The sequence below is a fragment of the Desmodus rotundus genome, chromosome 1 (assembly GCF_022682495.2).
Source record: "Desmodus rotundus isolate HL8 chromosome 1, HLdesRot8A.1, whole genome shotgun sequence".
Taxonomy (NCBI): domain Eukaryota; kingdom Metazoa; phylum Chordata; class Mammalia; order Chiroptera; family Phyllostomidae; genus Desmodus; species Desmodus rotundus.
In genome coordinates, this window is record NC_071387.1 from 99,362,479 (window position 1) to 99,377,933 (window position 15,455).

The following is a 15,455-nucleotide window of genomic DNA, read 5'->3' on the forward strand; positions in this document are numbered from 1 at the left end:
CACACACCCCCAGCACAGCGTGTGACAACACCCAGGGCTCACAGACACTGACGGGGACACATGACACAGCGCACGAAGCCCACACGCTGTAACATGGCACACACGCAGCTGGCCCGCACGAGGCTCACATTTCCTCTGTGGACCCCCACCTTTTGGAATCATCCAGAAACAAGTCACTTTTCATTTGTCCAGCAAAGGCCTGTTGAGACGTACAGACAGAGCCTCAGACTCTGGGCTGCCCAGAGGCCGTGGGACCCTCCAACCCAGGCCCGGCCCCTCTGGGGTCCTCACCTCAGCTCGGAGCCCAGGCAAGGTGAGAAAGGAGCTGTCCAGCACAGAGGAGTCCAGGTAGCTCTCCATGTCCAGGACCTGCTGCCCTGTGGGGGTGAGCTTTGGGGTCCCAGCCACCTGCAGGGAGAGGCAGGCAGTCAGCTGGAGGCAATTCCGGGCCCTGCTCCATGGAGGCATACACCCTTCTGAGCAGGCAGAGTCTAGGCTAGTGCTTTCCTAGAGAATGTTCTGGAATGATGTACACATTCTACATCTGCACTCTCTGTCACAGCAGCCACTCGCTGACGCTGCTATGGAGCACTTTAAATGTGGCCGGTACAACTGAGGAACTGAGGTATTGGCTTTATTTAAGTTGGGCTACTGTCACTGCCCTGGATTCCCGGGGTACATCCCTCTTGGTCACAGGTGTAGTACTGTCACTGTCTTATGAGTTGCTGGATTTGATTTGCTATTTTTAAAAAATTTTATTTTATTCATTTTTAGAGAGAAGGGAAGGGAGGGAGAGAAACATCAGTGGGTGGTTGCCTCTCGTGTGCTCCCCACTGGGGACCTGGCCCACAACCCAGGTGTGTGCCCTGACTGGGAATCGAACTGGCAACCCTTTGGTTCGCAGGCCGGCACTCAGTCCACCGAGCCACACCAGCCAGGGCTGATTTGCTACTTTGTTGAGGATGTTTGCCCACATATTCCTAAGGGAGCATGGTCTATGGTTCCCTCTTCTTGTGACGTCCTTGTCTAGCTGTGCTGTCAGGGCAGTGCTGGCCTCGTGGGATGAGGTAGGAAGTGCTTCCTCCCGTGAGTGTTTTTTGAGTCTGGGAAGGAGCGTTATTCTTCTGTAACTGCTTGGTATAATCACCAGTGAGGCCATCTAGGCTTTTATTCATGAGAGGTTTTAAATAATTAATTCAACCTCCTTACTTGCTATGGGCATGCTCAGATTTTCTGTTTCTCCTTGAGTCAGTTTTGGTAGTTTGTCTTTCTATGAACTTGTTCATTTCTTCTAAGTTACCCAATGGGCTGGCCTACAGCAGTAGGCCGTGGAACTCCCTACCAGTTCTGTCCATTTCTGTGCTGTTGGAAGTGACGGCCCCTCACTCATTCGTGGCTTCAACAGTCTGTATTTCTTTTCTCTCTCGCTAAAAGGCCTTGCTGATTTTCCCTCTTCAGCTGCCACACTGGACAGCACAGCCCTTTGTAGAGGAAATGAGGGTCTACCCACCGGGGCGCTGAGGCCCCCAGCCCACCTTGCTCCGGGACATCCGGAAGAGGAACAGGATAACCAGGTAGATGGGGTAGACAACCACACTGGACACCAGGCCAACGGCAATTGTGTCAACACTCGGCGGGATCAGACTGGACACAGGCCCCGAGCTATGTGGCAGGAGAGGAGAGACCTAACTGGGTCAGGCTGGGTGGGGGAGCAAGAGGGACGGGGCATAGGGAGTACATCCGAACCCCAACAGGCACCCACCTATAGGCAGTGTCTCCCACGACCCCATACCACACGGCATTGGCACCAAGGAAGAGGCAGATGAGGAGAACACAGCAGGTGGCCCGCTGGACTCGAGTGAAGCGGCTTCGAGGGGGCCGGTCCCATATGGAAAGCCAGATGTGCTTGTCAAAAAAGCCGCGCTGGAGCTCAGCCACCAGGAGGCGTGGGAACCTCCGAAGGGCTGCATCACCTACAGAAAGGGCACAGGAGGGGCTTCAGGAGGCCAGAGGTGCTGGCACCGCCTCCAGTCTCCGGGGGTGAAAGGACACAGGCCTTACTTGCCGCCAGCACCTCCTTCTCCACGAGCCCCCCATTAGCCTCCGTCTCCACTGACAGCCAGTCATTGACCAAGAAGAAAGTGCTGCGAGCCGTCTGCAGGTCCCTGACGATGACGTGCTGCAGGAACCAGGCGGGGCTGAGCCCTGCAGGGGGCAGGAGCGGGGTCAGGGCTCCGCAGCTCCAGGTGGGCAGGGCAGAGAGGCGGCAGCAGGGGCCCACCCGGACCTTTGTTGTCATGCCACACTCGGATCTTCCGCACACTGCCCAGGCTGTGAGGGGTGGCAATCTGGAAGATGTCCAGACTATTGCGGTGGAAGACTCTGTCCCCATCCAGGTGCCGGTGGCCACTCCGGCTGTCCGCCCCATACAGCATGATGCCCACGTGCGCTGTGGTACCTAGGGGGTGAAAGGACAGGAAGCAGGACTCTGGGTTTGCTGCCCAGCAGACATACGACCCCAGTAATTTTTCTCCTCTGTCTTCCTTCATTCAAGTACAGGCAGCCCTCACTCCGCTCAGCTCTCATGAACACAAATCGCAATTACCTAAGCTCGTTAAATAAGCACAGCTCCCAATGACACGATTCATATGTCTGTTATGGCGGAACGTTAACTATAACTGCGTAAAATATAAACTGGGCTGCTAGCTCTTCAGTCCACTATGTAAATAGGGATGCACAGCCTCATCAGTGACCAATCACGTCTCTTCTTCCAAAGCCCGTTGATGACGGGTCACTGCATCCTTCCGTTCCCACAGACCACCAGGTGTGCAGTGGCGCTGCCGACTCCTGAAGGTAAACCCACGTGGTGTTTCACAAGAGTGGGCCGTCCAGAGAGGCTACGGGCCAGCAAAGAAGTGCACCTGGTACTGCCGGACGTGAAGTCTGAATCAGAGGTAAACAAACCACACCCCTGGCTGGTGCGTGCGGCTCAACGCACTGAGCGCCCCTGTGGACTGACAGCTCACTGCTCCGACTCCCGGTCAGGGCTCGTGCCTGGTTGCGGGCCAGGTCCCAGTTAGGGGCGTGCAAGAGGCAACCGCACATTGATGTTTCTCTCCCTCTCTCTCCCTCCTTTCCCCTCTCTCTAAAAATAAATAAATATTTTTTTATAAAAGGTAAACTACTGAAGCAGCAGCCAGAGAGACTCTAGAAAAGCCATCAGTGACAAACTTACTAGCACAAATAAGGACAGTGGCTGTGACAAAATGGATAAAGATGTCACAGAGCAACTGATGCCAGCAAAAACTTCATGTTAAAAGAACTCTCCAAGGTGTTTCGTGATATGGAGGGCACAAACGAGGACTACCGGGACGCAGCAATTTGCCCACAGAAAAGACGTTCACTCCACATCAGGAGTCACCCGAGAGAACACTGTCCAAGCTATTCCTACGAAGTTTTTCACAAAGAAATAAACCACTTTAATCCCCAGAGCGCCTAACGTTTTAAGGATGCAGCACCAGCTGCTCCACGCTACACTGTACTAACTATACGTTTGTAACCAGTGGTTTTTGTCGTCTTAGAAATCATCTTTATTGCTTTCCCGACGATCTGTTACCATGTAGTAACCGCTTCCCCCACCCATCCTGAAGCTCGCTCTCACAGCCCGCACACACTAGCAGGTCCTACACAGCTGTGAAGTGAGATCGCCCGGGGTGCCGGCACCTGCTTCACGCAGGGGACGTCCACATTCTCAGGACGGACCACAGGTCACTGCAAGGATTAGCAAGCGACTACTTCGCACCGCATTTGGTAAAGTGAGTCCTTGTTTTATGTCATCTACTGTGATGACCACTATTGGGGAAGGTGGCCCGAGAGACCAAAGGAGAGCGGCCTGGGAGCCTGGCAAAGGGGAGCCCTCCCCTCACCTGAACCTCGGCCCCAGCCAGTCTTGACCAGGATCTCGTACTTGAAGCGGCCCCACTTCCCGCAGAAAGGGATGACACGGACCCGGCTAATGTCCAGCTGGTCCAGCTTACGCAGGATCACAGCCATTACCACATAAGTCACCAGGCACATGGCACACGTCAGCAGGACGATGTAGTTCATGTCCAAGGCCGGCTCCTGGGGAGACAGACCCATCAGGCCCAGGAAGCACGGCCCTTGCCTCACTGTCTCAGGTTGGAGCCGGGGCCTCCACACTGCTCAGGACCGTGGTGCCACTCACAGGGAAGATGAAGTGGATGTGGCTGGGGGGCACAAAGAGGCTGGCTCCGAAGGCAGTAAGGTGGCGGGTGAGGCAGACGGCCTGGCTGGGCGAGGTCTCCTCCAGGGGCACAAGCCCCTCCGTCCGCCACATCATCTCCTTCTCACTGAAGTACTGGCACAGGGACGTGTACAGGCCCACAGACACTTCCAAAGCAGACCAGTGGAAGTGGCTGGTCAGGTTCAGGTAGTAACTTCCGCCCAGGTCTCTGGCCCTGGGAGAAGCAGGGGGTAGTATCACAGCCACGCTCGCCACGCGTGGCCAAGCCTGGCCGCTCCCCAGTCACTCTGCTGCACACCTGCTCCCACAGGGAGCCCACACGACCTTGGCACACACAGATTTGATCACGTCCAGCTCGCCCTCAGAGACCGGCCCCACCCATGCCAACGAGTCTCGAACTGGTTTGTCAGACCCAACCACCCATCACACGGGCCACTCCCAGCTCCTCACCCAGGGGCGATGAAAAAGGTGTAGGGCTTGTGGTCCTCGCCTGCCAGCGCCTCCAGGCTGATCTTCCTGCTGGCCGAGCAGTTGTGCTCGTTGGGCCAGGGGGCCGAGTGCAGGTAGACAGCCAGGTAGGGCTCCGGCTCCTCGGACAGGTAGTGCTCTAGGGGAGGCATGTGCAGGGTCGGACGACTGCCCCCCTGGGGGCACCCCGGAGAACCTTCAAACCCTCCCTGCTGCGGGAGCCAGAGGGACCACCACTCCAGAAGACGGCACCTGCTCCTCCCTGGCTCGCCCCCAGCACAGCGCCCAGCCCACGGCACCCACCGTTCAGCACCGTGTAGATGAGCTGCAGGTGCAGCCCGGCCTCAGGTTTGCTGCGGTCGGGGGTAACCACGGTGCCCACTGAGGCCCTGGGCGGGACGATGGCAGAAGTAGCAGGGATGCGGTGGCCCGGAACAGCCTGACTAGTGCTGTTGGGCACCTTCACGGTGATGGCGCGCTCCGATGCCAGCCGCCCAATGGGGATCTGGGCCCCAGCCTGTGTCTGGAAGGCCATGGACGCCACCTTGGTAGAGACAGTGTAGTTGCTTATGTAACCAAAGGGAAAGGGGTTGGAGTCAACAAGGAAGATGAGCTGCACCACGTCGCTGAGGTTGGACAGGGCCCCACTGAAGGCGGCAGGGATGGAGAAGTGGCAGCCAGGGCCCGAGGCATTGCCCTGGCACAGCAGGCTCAGTGGGTCCGAGCGCTTGCCCTGCGCCACAATCTCCTCGCCCGCCAAGGTCAGGGGCTCTTCATTGAGCACACGGGAGCGCATGAGGATGTACATGAGGGCCGATGACAGGTGATAGGCCCTGGACGCCACCATCAGTGAAGGCGACTCAGCCCCCAGCTCTGAGGGCTGCAGGTCCGGCACGTCTGAGCTGGCCAGGTGGATGAGGTCACCTGCAGATGGGGGGCATGAGAGGAGGGGTATTGGGGGAGAGGTTGGTAGGGGAGAACTGGGGGGAGGAATGAGAGGAGGGGTTCGGGGAGAGAATTGGAGAAAGTGGGGGCGAAGAAATGGAAGGAGGGGAAGCACCATGTGCCCCTGGGCCCAGCCCACACCTGTAATGTTGAGGATGCTGTCCGCAACGGCGGTGGGGGTCCCCGTGCCTGCGGTGGTCTCAGCCTGCAGGACGCGCATCATGGCCTCCAGCTTGTGCAGCGTCTTCTTCAGGCACGAGCGGCACACAGGCTCCCGGCTGGACACCTGCGGGGGAGTCCAGGCACTGGGTCCAGCTCACTGCAGCCTGGTGGCGCCCACTTCTGCCCCTTGGCTCAGCGCAGCTCCATGTCATTCACCGATTCTGGGGCGGCCTCTGTGACCAGGGTATCCCGCCCTGTTTTGTCCCTCTGAACCACCCCAATGTAGCTTCCCCCGTGTGCCTCCCTGCTGGAACCCTCTGGGGCCCCTCCCTCCCTACAAGTAAAGTCCAAGGTGACGTGGACCTACTGGCTGACCCCAGACACACACACAGCTACAGATGCCATGTGGCCGACAAGGCAACCCCCACCCAGAAGGCTCTTCGCTCCTTTCTCTTCTGCCGGGGCCTCTGCAACAATCCCGTGCCACCCTAGACACAGCGCGCCCAGCCTCATCGGCGCCGTGCCTGGGCGAAGTGGTGAGCAGCCTCTCAGGGCTGGAGAGACAGGTCAGGTGTGACCACAGGCTGGAGATAAAGGTCATGGAAAGGCCTCTTCATGTCACCCCTCTCCATACCTGGGCTGCTCCTTATGTCCGGGGCCACCCAGCAGGGTTGTCCCAGGGACATCTGTGGCTCATGTTGGGCTCCCATAGGAAGGGCACATGGCCAGCCAGACTGTCCGGATAGGGAGGCCCGGGGCTGCCCGAGAGCCCGGGTCCTGTCCTACCATGCACTGGGCCAGCACCGCCGTGATCTGTTGGATGTCGTCCACGGTGTTGACCCTCAGGGAGACCAGGGTCTCTGTGATGTTCTTGCGCATCTGGGCATGCAGCTGCCACCTGGAGTCCAGCTCTGCCACCATGGCCAGGCCCTGCTCATACTGTGGGAGGTGGGCACAAGGTAGTCATCAGTGGGCAACAGGCAGCCCTAGCAGCAACACAGCTGGGCACAGCACAGGCCATCGCAGGCACTGCATAACCCTAAGTTATGGGCAGTGACCCTAAGTCTGTCTCTTCAAGGGCAAAAGGGGGCTTTCCCAGGCCCTCATGAAAGTCTGGGACACAGGGAGAGGCAAGCCAGGCAAGTCTGGCACTGGGAGGGACCGTGGTGGGGGTCTGCTGAGAGCAGAAGTCTTTTTTTTTTTTTTTTTTTTTAATCCTCACCTGAGGACAGTGTATTGGTTTGAGAGAGAGAAACATGGATTGGTTGACTCCCATATGCGCCCTGACTGGGGATTGAACCTGCAATCTAGGTGCGCGCCCTGCTCGGGGATCAAACCCACAACCGTTTTGGTGTACGGGATGACACTCCAACCAGCTGAGCCCCCAGCTGGGGCTCTTCATTTATATTTATCAATTTTAGAGAGAGAGCAAGGGAGAGGCAAATATCAACTTGTTGTTCCACTTATTTATGCAGTAATTGGTTGCTTCTTGTTTATGCCCTGGCTGGGGATCAAACCTGCAACCTTGGCGTATCGGGACGATGCTCTAACCAACTGAGCTACCTGGCTAGGAACAAAAGCAGAAGTCATTTCAAGGGATTCTTGTCTGTCAGGAGCCAGGGAAAAGCCCTTTGCAAGAATGCAAGGACCTAGTAAAAGCGCTGCACCGGGTCAGTGGCCACCCACTGAGGGCAGCTCCCCGGGGAACTGACCTCATTGAGCACAGTGATGAGGGCCAGTGAGTACTCAAGGACGTGCTGTGGGTCAGCCTGTCTCAGCAGCCTGGGCAGCATACTCTCCGTGAGGCTGTGCAGCCAGGATGTAAGGTCTGGGGGGCCACCCAGGGAGTCACCTGGGGGCTCTGGAAGGGTGATGGATAGAGACCTACACAGAGAGGCCATGGGTAAACAGGCAGCGGCCCCGCTCCCACCCTCCAGGCCCTGTTACCAGGGGCCCTGCTCACCTGTTGAGGGCGACCACAGCAGCGCCCAACTGGTCCTGCACAACCACAGCCAGGCCCACCTCAAAGTGGGGTGAGAAGCCAGGTGGCAGCACAGCCCCATAGGTGGAGAGACTGCCCTTGTAGACACAGAACTCCTCACAGTGGCCCTGGCGACAGCGCTGCAGCAGCAGGGCGTACACCAGCGGGGCGCCTGCATCCTCCGCGTCCTGCCAGCCTGCGGGCCACAACAGGGTCACCTCGGCCCCTCCATGAGCATCACCGTGGCCCCCTGCCTTCCCAACCTGGCCACACTCACCCTTGCAGTTGAAGTGCACCTTGGTGGTGAGGGCGTTCACAGCACCCAGTGGGAAGAGGTGGCAGGAACCCCCCAGCGGAGGGCGGTTGGGGGAGAGGCTGATGGAGGCACAGCCCTCCTCCTGGCCAGAGCGGCCCAGCACGGTGAGCGTGAAGGTGTAGCCCTCGCCATCCCGCAGCACGCCGCGCCGCACCACCAGCCGCATGCTAGTGCTGCCCGTGGACGTGGTCGTCTCATCCAGCACCAGTGTCTGGTTGCTGAAGGTGCGCGCAGCCCAGACCTGTGGGGCGCAGACGGGCACTCAGGGGCAGGGCTGCTGCTGCTGCGGTCACCTCCAGGGCTTGGACGAGCCCCGCCCACCCAAGCCCTGCCCTCACCCCAGGCCACCAGCTCACCCCTCGCTTGGCGCCCCCGCTGCAGTTGTCGCAGCGGCCCTCCAAGTACACGTAGGAGCTGCGGCTCACTGCGTACACCCCCTGTGCCTTGCAGGACACACACTCCAAGGACACTATGGGCACCTGGCCGCTCCGGATCAGCACCTGCAGACGGGGTGGGATCGTGGGGAGGCCATGCCCTGAGACAGGATCTCTGCTTCTGAGGCCGACCCCAAATCCGCCCAGGGTGGTCTCTCCCTCTCCCTGTGCTTTTGCCCCAGATGAGAAAGCGCCCCTGTAAGCCCTGCCAACTACACAGCCCAAAGTCCAAGTTCCCAAGGGACAGTGAGCTTGGCCCCCAGTGCATTCATCTGGTTTTATGTCTCCCAATCCAAGGGCAGGGATCATCTAAAGGAGTGGAGACCACGGGGGGCTTATTTGTCTGTAGTATCTAGTGCCTAGCTGGGGCCTGGCACCCAGGAGGCACTTGCTATGTGCTTGCTTATCAAGGCACACGCGGAGGGCAGCTGCGCTCACACAGCCCCTTCTGAGGTTCCTGCTGCCTGGGCTGGAGGGGGGTCCACCTCAGACAGCCCAGTCAGGGTGGACCCTGCTCCAAGCTCCTACCTCCCCGGACACTCCCTCTGGTCTGGCTGCCCCCACTCCCCAGGCAGGCCATCGGGAGAGGCCTGGTACTGGGGACAGACACCCCATGCCAGGTACCAGCAAAGCTTGGAACAACTGTTCCCATCGGCAGACCGCACCCACAGGCAGCTGGAGTGGCTGACGCAGGGTCACTGCACAGCGGTTCTGACCTGCCTGGCTGGCCCAAGGAAGGGGACAGAGAATATGCCCCCAGAAAGGGAAGAGCAGGCCCTTTGCGTCAGGTAACTAGGACAGCCAGTCTCAGGGAGGTGTTCTCTCACTGTTTGCCTTCGCGCTGCTGGGACAGTTTATTTCTCACAAATCACAAGAGCTGCGCAGCTCCTCTAAGGTTTGGAGCGCAGCGTACCCTGTTTGGAAGGAAGTAATGCTAAAACAGGATGTCTTGTTAAACAGAATTTGTATCAAAAGTAGTAACTTAGAGGCGAACCAACAGCCTCTAGAAACACTAAGTCAACGCAAACCGTAAAAAAGGATGTTTGGAGCCATTTGTAGGAGACAGCCCCGTGTGCTCAGCCCTTCCTGGCGGCACCCCACCCCCTGCAGGCCTGTGGATCCACTTTCCTGGGCTAAGGGCAAGGGCAGTCGGCACCCACCGTCTGGTTGGTGGCTTCCTCCTTCCGGCCAGCCTTCCACACAGTCAGGTTGAAGGTGTACTCCACACCGGCTTGCAGGCGCTCCCGAGGGATGGTGACTATGCTGTTTCCACGGGGTCCGAAGTTCAACACACAGCCGCCAGTCTCACTCTGTGGCCCACAACAGGGGCAGTGAGACCCCAGACCCACCTCAAAACAGGGGCTGACCCAAAGGACAGCTGGGGACACCCCTCCCCCTGCTGGGATCAAGCCCACCAGGACTCTGCCAGCAGATGGGCCCCCTCCCCTTGGTGGACTCAGTGCAAACACCTGAGGAGGGCTGGAAGGACACCCCTTCCCTCCGGCCCCTCCGTGCAGCTGACCTGTGTTGAGGCCACACAGGCCCAGTGGAAGCTGAGTGGCGTCTGGTCGCCATCCTCCAGGTTGGGGTCATAGGACTTGCTCCCATCCAACACGAGGTCCTGCGTGTCTGACCATACGCGGTACGAGCCGCCCTTGACAATGGGTACTAGGCGCTCAGGGGCCACTGTCACGTTGGCCTGGATGCTCTGGGACAGGGGTGTGTCCCCAAACGACACCACGAACACAAAGCAGTAATGGCCCACGGGCAGCACCAGGCGAGGCACTACCAGCTGGGGCCGGCTCATGTCCACGCCAGGCAGGGCCACAGGGGCCGAGCGCCCAGGCCGCAGACAGCTGGTGGCGCGGTACACCTCCCAGCGGTACTCAGTCTGGTACGTGACACAGCCACGCAGGTCAATGTGGGCCTCCAGGTAGTTGCGCTGGGAGCGCCGCATCAACACCTGTGGGGGCAGGGCCACGTCCACCTTGGGCTCCCTGCATGCCAGCACATGGACCGTGACCGTGGCCTGTGCCACGAAGAAGCTCACCAGGTTGGAGGCATTCACCTCCACATGGTAGTCCCCAGGCTGCAGGTAGGAGTGGTCAGCCCAGGGATCCTCAGTCACGTCTGCTGGGGCCCCATCCCCGAAGTCCCAGTGGTAGGCCACACGCCGGGGACTGGGGCTCGTGGCCGCCTCAAACCGGGCTGAGCGGTTGGTGAAGCAGCGACCACTGTGCAGCGCCACGTGCCGGATGACATCCTGGACCTCAACCGTGAGAGTGTGGTTCACACCGCCCAGCTCATTAAAGGCGCGCACGTGGATCTCCAGTAGCCCCGCAGCCACAGGGGTGTAGGTGACGTCGCGGCCTGAGAGGATGACCAGCGAGTCCCCCTGAACCTTCTGTAAGGAGAAGTACCATGCATAGGCGACACGAGAGCCCCGCTGTACCCGGGCCGTGAAGTTCCTCTCAGTGCCAGTGGCGATGCCTGCTTCACAGCAGTTGGGCACCTGAAGCCCACCCACAGCCTCCAGTACCAGGATGCGTGCCTGCGCCTGTGCCTGGCTCACGTGATTCTCAGCCTGGACACTCACTACATAATCCCCAACGCGGGGGAAGCTGCGGGAAAAGTGAGGTCCTGGGAGCAGCTCAAGGCCAGCCCCGCCAACTTGCAAGTAGAAGCTGACGGCTGAACCAGCAGCTAGCAAGATCTGAAAGTGGACCAGTTGCCCGGGCTCCACCACCTTGCTGCTGGCCCACAGTACCAGGCCCACAACAGGCTCCTCCACCGTAAGGTTGTATGTGGCTATGACCCAGCTGACTGCGTTGGAAGCGTTGAGCTGAAGAGAGACAGTGCCAGCATCAGGGAAGACCACAGCGACATGCTGGCCATGCCTGTTGCCACCTGGAACAGTCCAGCACCAGCTGACGTTGGTGCCTGAGGTCAGCTGCCCCCAGAAGGGCACAGTCGATCCAGCCACCACAAAACTGCCATCCACCTCGCCAGTCCCGATGCCGAGGCCGCTCACAGGCACCTGCACAGCCAACTCAATGGTGGTGTTAGCCGAGCCCAGCTGGTTCTTGGCTGTGACCGTGACAAGGTATAGGCCAGGGGTGGGAAAGGTATGGGTCATGGAGGGCTCTGGGGTCTCCCAGCTCAGCCCATCCCCCAGGGACCAGGTGTAAATAATACCGCTGCCACCAGCCAGCTCAGCACAGAGGGTGACACTCACGTTGATGGGGGCTGGGTTTGGGGAGGCAGCCAAGGCCAGCCACCCCACGGGCTCCACAAAGTCCACGGTGCGGTTGGCCAAGGCACTGCCCAGCATGTTTGTGGCCCGCAGCTGGACATGGTAGGTGCCAGCCTCGAGCACAGTGAGTGAGAAGGTTTTGCTGCTGCCAACCAGGGCTGTGCCACCGTCCCGCTGGGCAGTCCAGCCGTAGGAGATGTTGGTACCCTCCCTCACCACAGCCTGTAGCTGAAGCGTGCTGTTGGTGGGGAAGCAGCAGCCGCCGCCGCCACCAGCCACCTGCAGCCCCTCGATGCGCTGCAGGACGTAAATGAAGATGCTATCCTGGGCGGCGCCCACCTCATTCTCGGCCGTGACGATGATGTTGAAGGTGCCCACAGAGCGGAAGGTATAGGAGATAGTGGGGCCCCCAGGAATTGGGGTGCAGCGGTCGCAGAGCACCCAAGAGTAGTGTACATCACTGCCTGCCTCCAGCGAGGTGCTGAAGCTCACGCTGCCGTTCAGGGGCACCACCGTGCGGCTGGCGTTCACACTGAGCCCCTGCACGTGCCGCTGCACGGAGACATTCAGCCAGGCCTCGCCTCGGCTCACCTCGTTCCAGCTGGTCACCCTGATGGTGAAGTGGCCTGTGCTAGTGAAGATGTGGGTGACTGCAGGGCCCTCGAGCTGCCTGCCGTCCCCCAGCTCCCACAGGTAGGTGGCGGGGCGCCCACGGCCCACAGTGGAGAACAGGTAGGGCTGCTGCAGCTCCAGCACCCGGGACCCATTGACCCTGATGCCAGTGAGCTCCACAGGCTCCTGCACCTCCACCAGCGCAGAGTCGTTGGCGGCTGAGATGTTGTTGGACACAGTGACCGACACCAGGTAGGAGCCTGTGTCCCAATAAGTGAATGTGGCCTCAGAGACCCCAATGCTGGGCCCATTCTCAGTGCCAAAGTCCCAGGTGTAGCGGTAGGGAAACGGGGGCCAGGTGTGGGCCACCAGCCGGACCTCGTCTCCGAGCCGTGCAAACTGCCTCTCGGGTAGCAGGGTGACGTTGCCCACCTCGGGCTCCACGCACACACTGGTGAAGTAATGCGCCTTGTTCACGTGGCTCGACAGGATGAGCACCAGGGGGAACGTGCCGCTGTGGGCGAAGCTGTGCAGCACGGTTGGGTCTCCCCAGACGGTCGTGTTGGACGAGCCGTCCCCGAATGTCCACTCGAAGGAATAGTGGGCAGGGTCTCCAGTGACATGGGCCATGAGCCGGGCCTGGGGTTGCACAGGTATGCAAGTTGCAGGGTCGATCCGCAACACCTCCAGGACAAACACCTGAACAGGCAGGCTCTGGGCCAGGTGGCCGGCGGGGCTGGACACGGCCACGGTCACTGTGTAGTTCTGCGCCCGCAAGTACACATGCTCTACTGTGGCCTCAGGGCCCACGAGCACTGTGCCATCCCCCATGTCAAAGGTCCATGTGACATTGTCGCCCGAGTCCAGGGTGGCGCTGACCACCACAGGTGCACCCTGCTCCACAGCTGGGCTCAGGCTCACATTCAGGCCCCGGAGCTCCTCCCAGACTTGGACATCAGTGCGCGCGACTGTGCTGCTCACTGTGTTGTTGACCTCCAGGCAGATGTGGTACGTGCCCCTCAACGTGTATGTGTGGTTGACCATTGGCTGGTGATGTGTCACGGCTGGGGAGCCATCCCCAAAGTCCCACGTGTAAAGGACGCCCCTAGTCAAGGGCGCTGGGTGTGGGGAGAAGGTGGCAGGCTGACCAGCCACCAGGACAGGGCTGCCCACAGCCACGGCCACGGCAGGCAGAGAGGCGCGCACACTCACAGGCACCAGCTGCGTCAGGTTCTCGAAGGCGTTGGACACGAGCAGGGTCAAGTTGTACTCGCCTGGGGGATAGGCCCGGAGTGGGAATGGCACCGGGGCCACCAGGCTGCCTGCTGGGCACAATCCCTCCCTAACCCCACGAGGGCCACTTGTATGCAGGAGCCTCTCTGGAGGGCAGAGCAGGGCCACCATCAAAATGGAAAGAACGCCCTTGGGTCCCACCCCAGGGGTCCTCCCAGCAAGGTGTATGTGAAGTGCATCGGCACAGCACAAAACACAGGGCCACAGCAGACGCAGGACAAGGAGCAAACTGTCTCCAAGAGCGAGCTCACTCGGGTTAGTGAGCGCCCGCGCAGAGCAGGAGCCGGGGGCCTGCTGCTCACTCTGCATTCTGTGTGTGAGGCTTCCGGGGCTTTACCAGTAACTGAACAATAGCCCTCTTCTCTCCCAAAAAAGGCTCAGGAGACAGGAGGGTCCAGTTTCTGATCAGCAGTTTCAAATCACAGGGTTCAGTGACCTGGTCCACCCCTCATCCCTAGCCACCCCTCCTTCACCCTATTAAGGCCAGGGTCAGCAACCCAAGCTGGCTTGAGGGGAGCTGCCCCTAGCGCAGGGCTTGCCAGCAGGGCGCCAGGCCCATCCTTACCTGGGATGGCGTAGGTGTGCGTGGTGGTGTGCTCCACTAGCACCTGGGCCACCATGGGGTCTGGGACTTGGAAGGACTCGTTGTACGGAGGCTTAAACTGGCCAATCACCTGCTCCCCATCCCCAAAGGTCCACCTGCCGGGGCAGCAGGCAGGCAGGCAGTGAGTCGCTGGGGGATGAGTGGGAGGGGCTGGCCACTCCCATGGGGGTGGCGCCCACTGGTACCTTTGTTCAGGGTACCACACAGCCCTGCTGCAGTTCCTAGCCCCTCCCACATCCTGTTTACGCTGTACCTCCTGACAGACGAGGTGGGACCTGGGGAAGGGGTGCTGGGGAAGAACCTGGTGCCCTTGCGACCTGCTGGGCCCAGTGCACTCACAGGAAGGCCACCTCCACGGCCGCGTCCACCAGCACGTCTGCCGCCAGCACCAGTGTGGCATTAGGGGGCAGCACAGGGGGCACCGCAGACACCCGCAGGCCCTGCATCCTATGCATCCGCTCCACAGTGACATTGTAGTTCACAGTGACGTTGCTTACGTGGTTGGTAGCTGTCAGCTGTGGAGACAGTTGGCAGCGATCAAGCCACCAATGGGCCTCAAGGCAGAGTGGGCCCCGCACTCAGCCCTGGCTACCGTGGGGTCATAGGGAGCGAGGCAGAACTGAGACAGAAGGCAAGAGTGAGCACTGGACACCCCCCCGCACCCCCTGCCCCTGCCCGCACCCTTTCCTCTGCCCACCGAGAGCTTGAAGACGGCAGCACTCTGGTAGATGACATTGAAGACAACATTGTGGAAAGTCAGTGACTGCTTGTCATCAATGGTCCAACGGAAGACCACATCTGAGCCGGCCTCGACCGTGGGGCTGTACCTCTGAGGGAAGGACACGGCGTTGGCCAACAGCGACCCTGCCCTAGCACAGGGTCTTTATAGAGCCAACTGTGACCTCAGACCACGTCTACTGGCCCGGACATACCTCCCTGTGGGGCTTCATGGGACAGGGCTTGAAGACACTGTGGTAGAGTGGGAAGGCGGGGGGGGGGGGGGGGGGGCGGGGGAGCAAAGGGCCCCAGGGCCCACCCGTGACTAGGGAGCCACGTGGTATGGGGCTGAGCTTGGGCTTAGTCACACCCTGACCTCTCTGTACCTCAGTTTCCCCACCTGTCA

The 15,455-nt window shown here is 60.1% G+C and overlaps 1 protein-coding gene across 4 annotated transcripts in view; it reads right to left on the reverse strand.

Moving 5' to 3' along the window:
• PKD1 (polycystin 1, transient receptor potential channel interacting) overlaps positions 1–15,455 on the reverse strand; it is a 46,879-nt gene that overhangs the window by 10,085 nt on the left and 21,339 nt on the right. For all 4 annotated transcript variants that reach the window (XR_008427286.2, XM_053928018.2, XM_053928017.2 and 1 more), the window contains 21 exons: positions 15,030–15,161; positions 14,672–14,847; positions 14,294–14,427; positions 10,093–13,709; positions 9,731–9,880; positions 8,493–8,636; positions 8,098–8,377; positions 7,803–8,016; positions 7,552–7,723; positions 6,626–6,778; positions 5,819–5,963; positions 5,036–5,656; positions 4,715–4,871; positions 4,226–4,478; positions 3,927–4,122; positions 2,288–2,458; positions 2,062–2,205; positions 1,763–1,973; positions 1,536–1,662; positions 292–408; positions 150–199 (listed from right to left, as the gene is read on the reverse strand). Coding sequence is in view for 3 of the 4 variants with exons in the window: in XM_053928018.2 (XP_053783993.1) it covers positions 150–199; positions 292–408; positions 1,536–1,662; positions 1,763–1,973; positions 2,062–2,205; positions 2,288–2,458; positions 3,927–4,122; positions 4,226–4,478; positions 4,715–4,871; positions 5,036–5,656; positions 5,819–5,963; positions 6,626–6,778; positions 7,552–7,723; positions 7,803–8,016; positions 8,098–8,377; positions 8,493–8,636; positions 9,731–9,880; positions 10,093–13,709; positions 14,294–14,427; positions 14,672–14,847; positions 15,030–15,161 (7,364 nt within the window). In the remaining variant the exon portion in view is untranslated. The remainder of the gene's footprint in view (positions 1–149; positions 200–291; positions 409–1,535; positions 1,663–1,762; positions 1,974–2,061; positions 2,206–2,287; positions 2,459–3,926; positions 4,123–4,225; positions 4,479–4,714; positions 4,872–5,035; positions 5,657–5,818; positions 5,964–6,625; positions 6,779–7,551; positions 7,724–7,802; positions 8,017–8,097; positions 8,378–8,492; positions 8,637–9,730; positions 9,881–10,092; positions 13,710–14,293; positions 14,428–14,671; positions 14,848–15,029; positions 15,162–15,455) is intronic.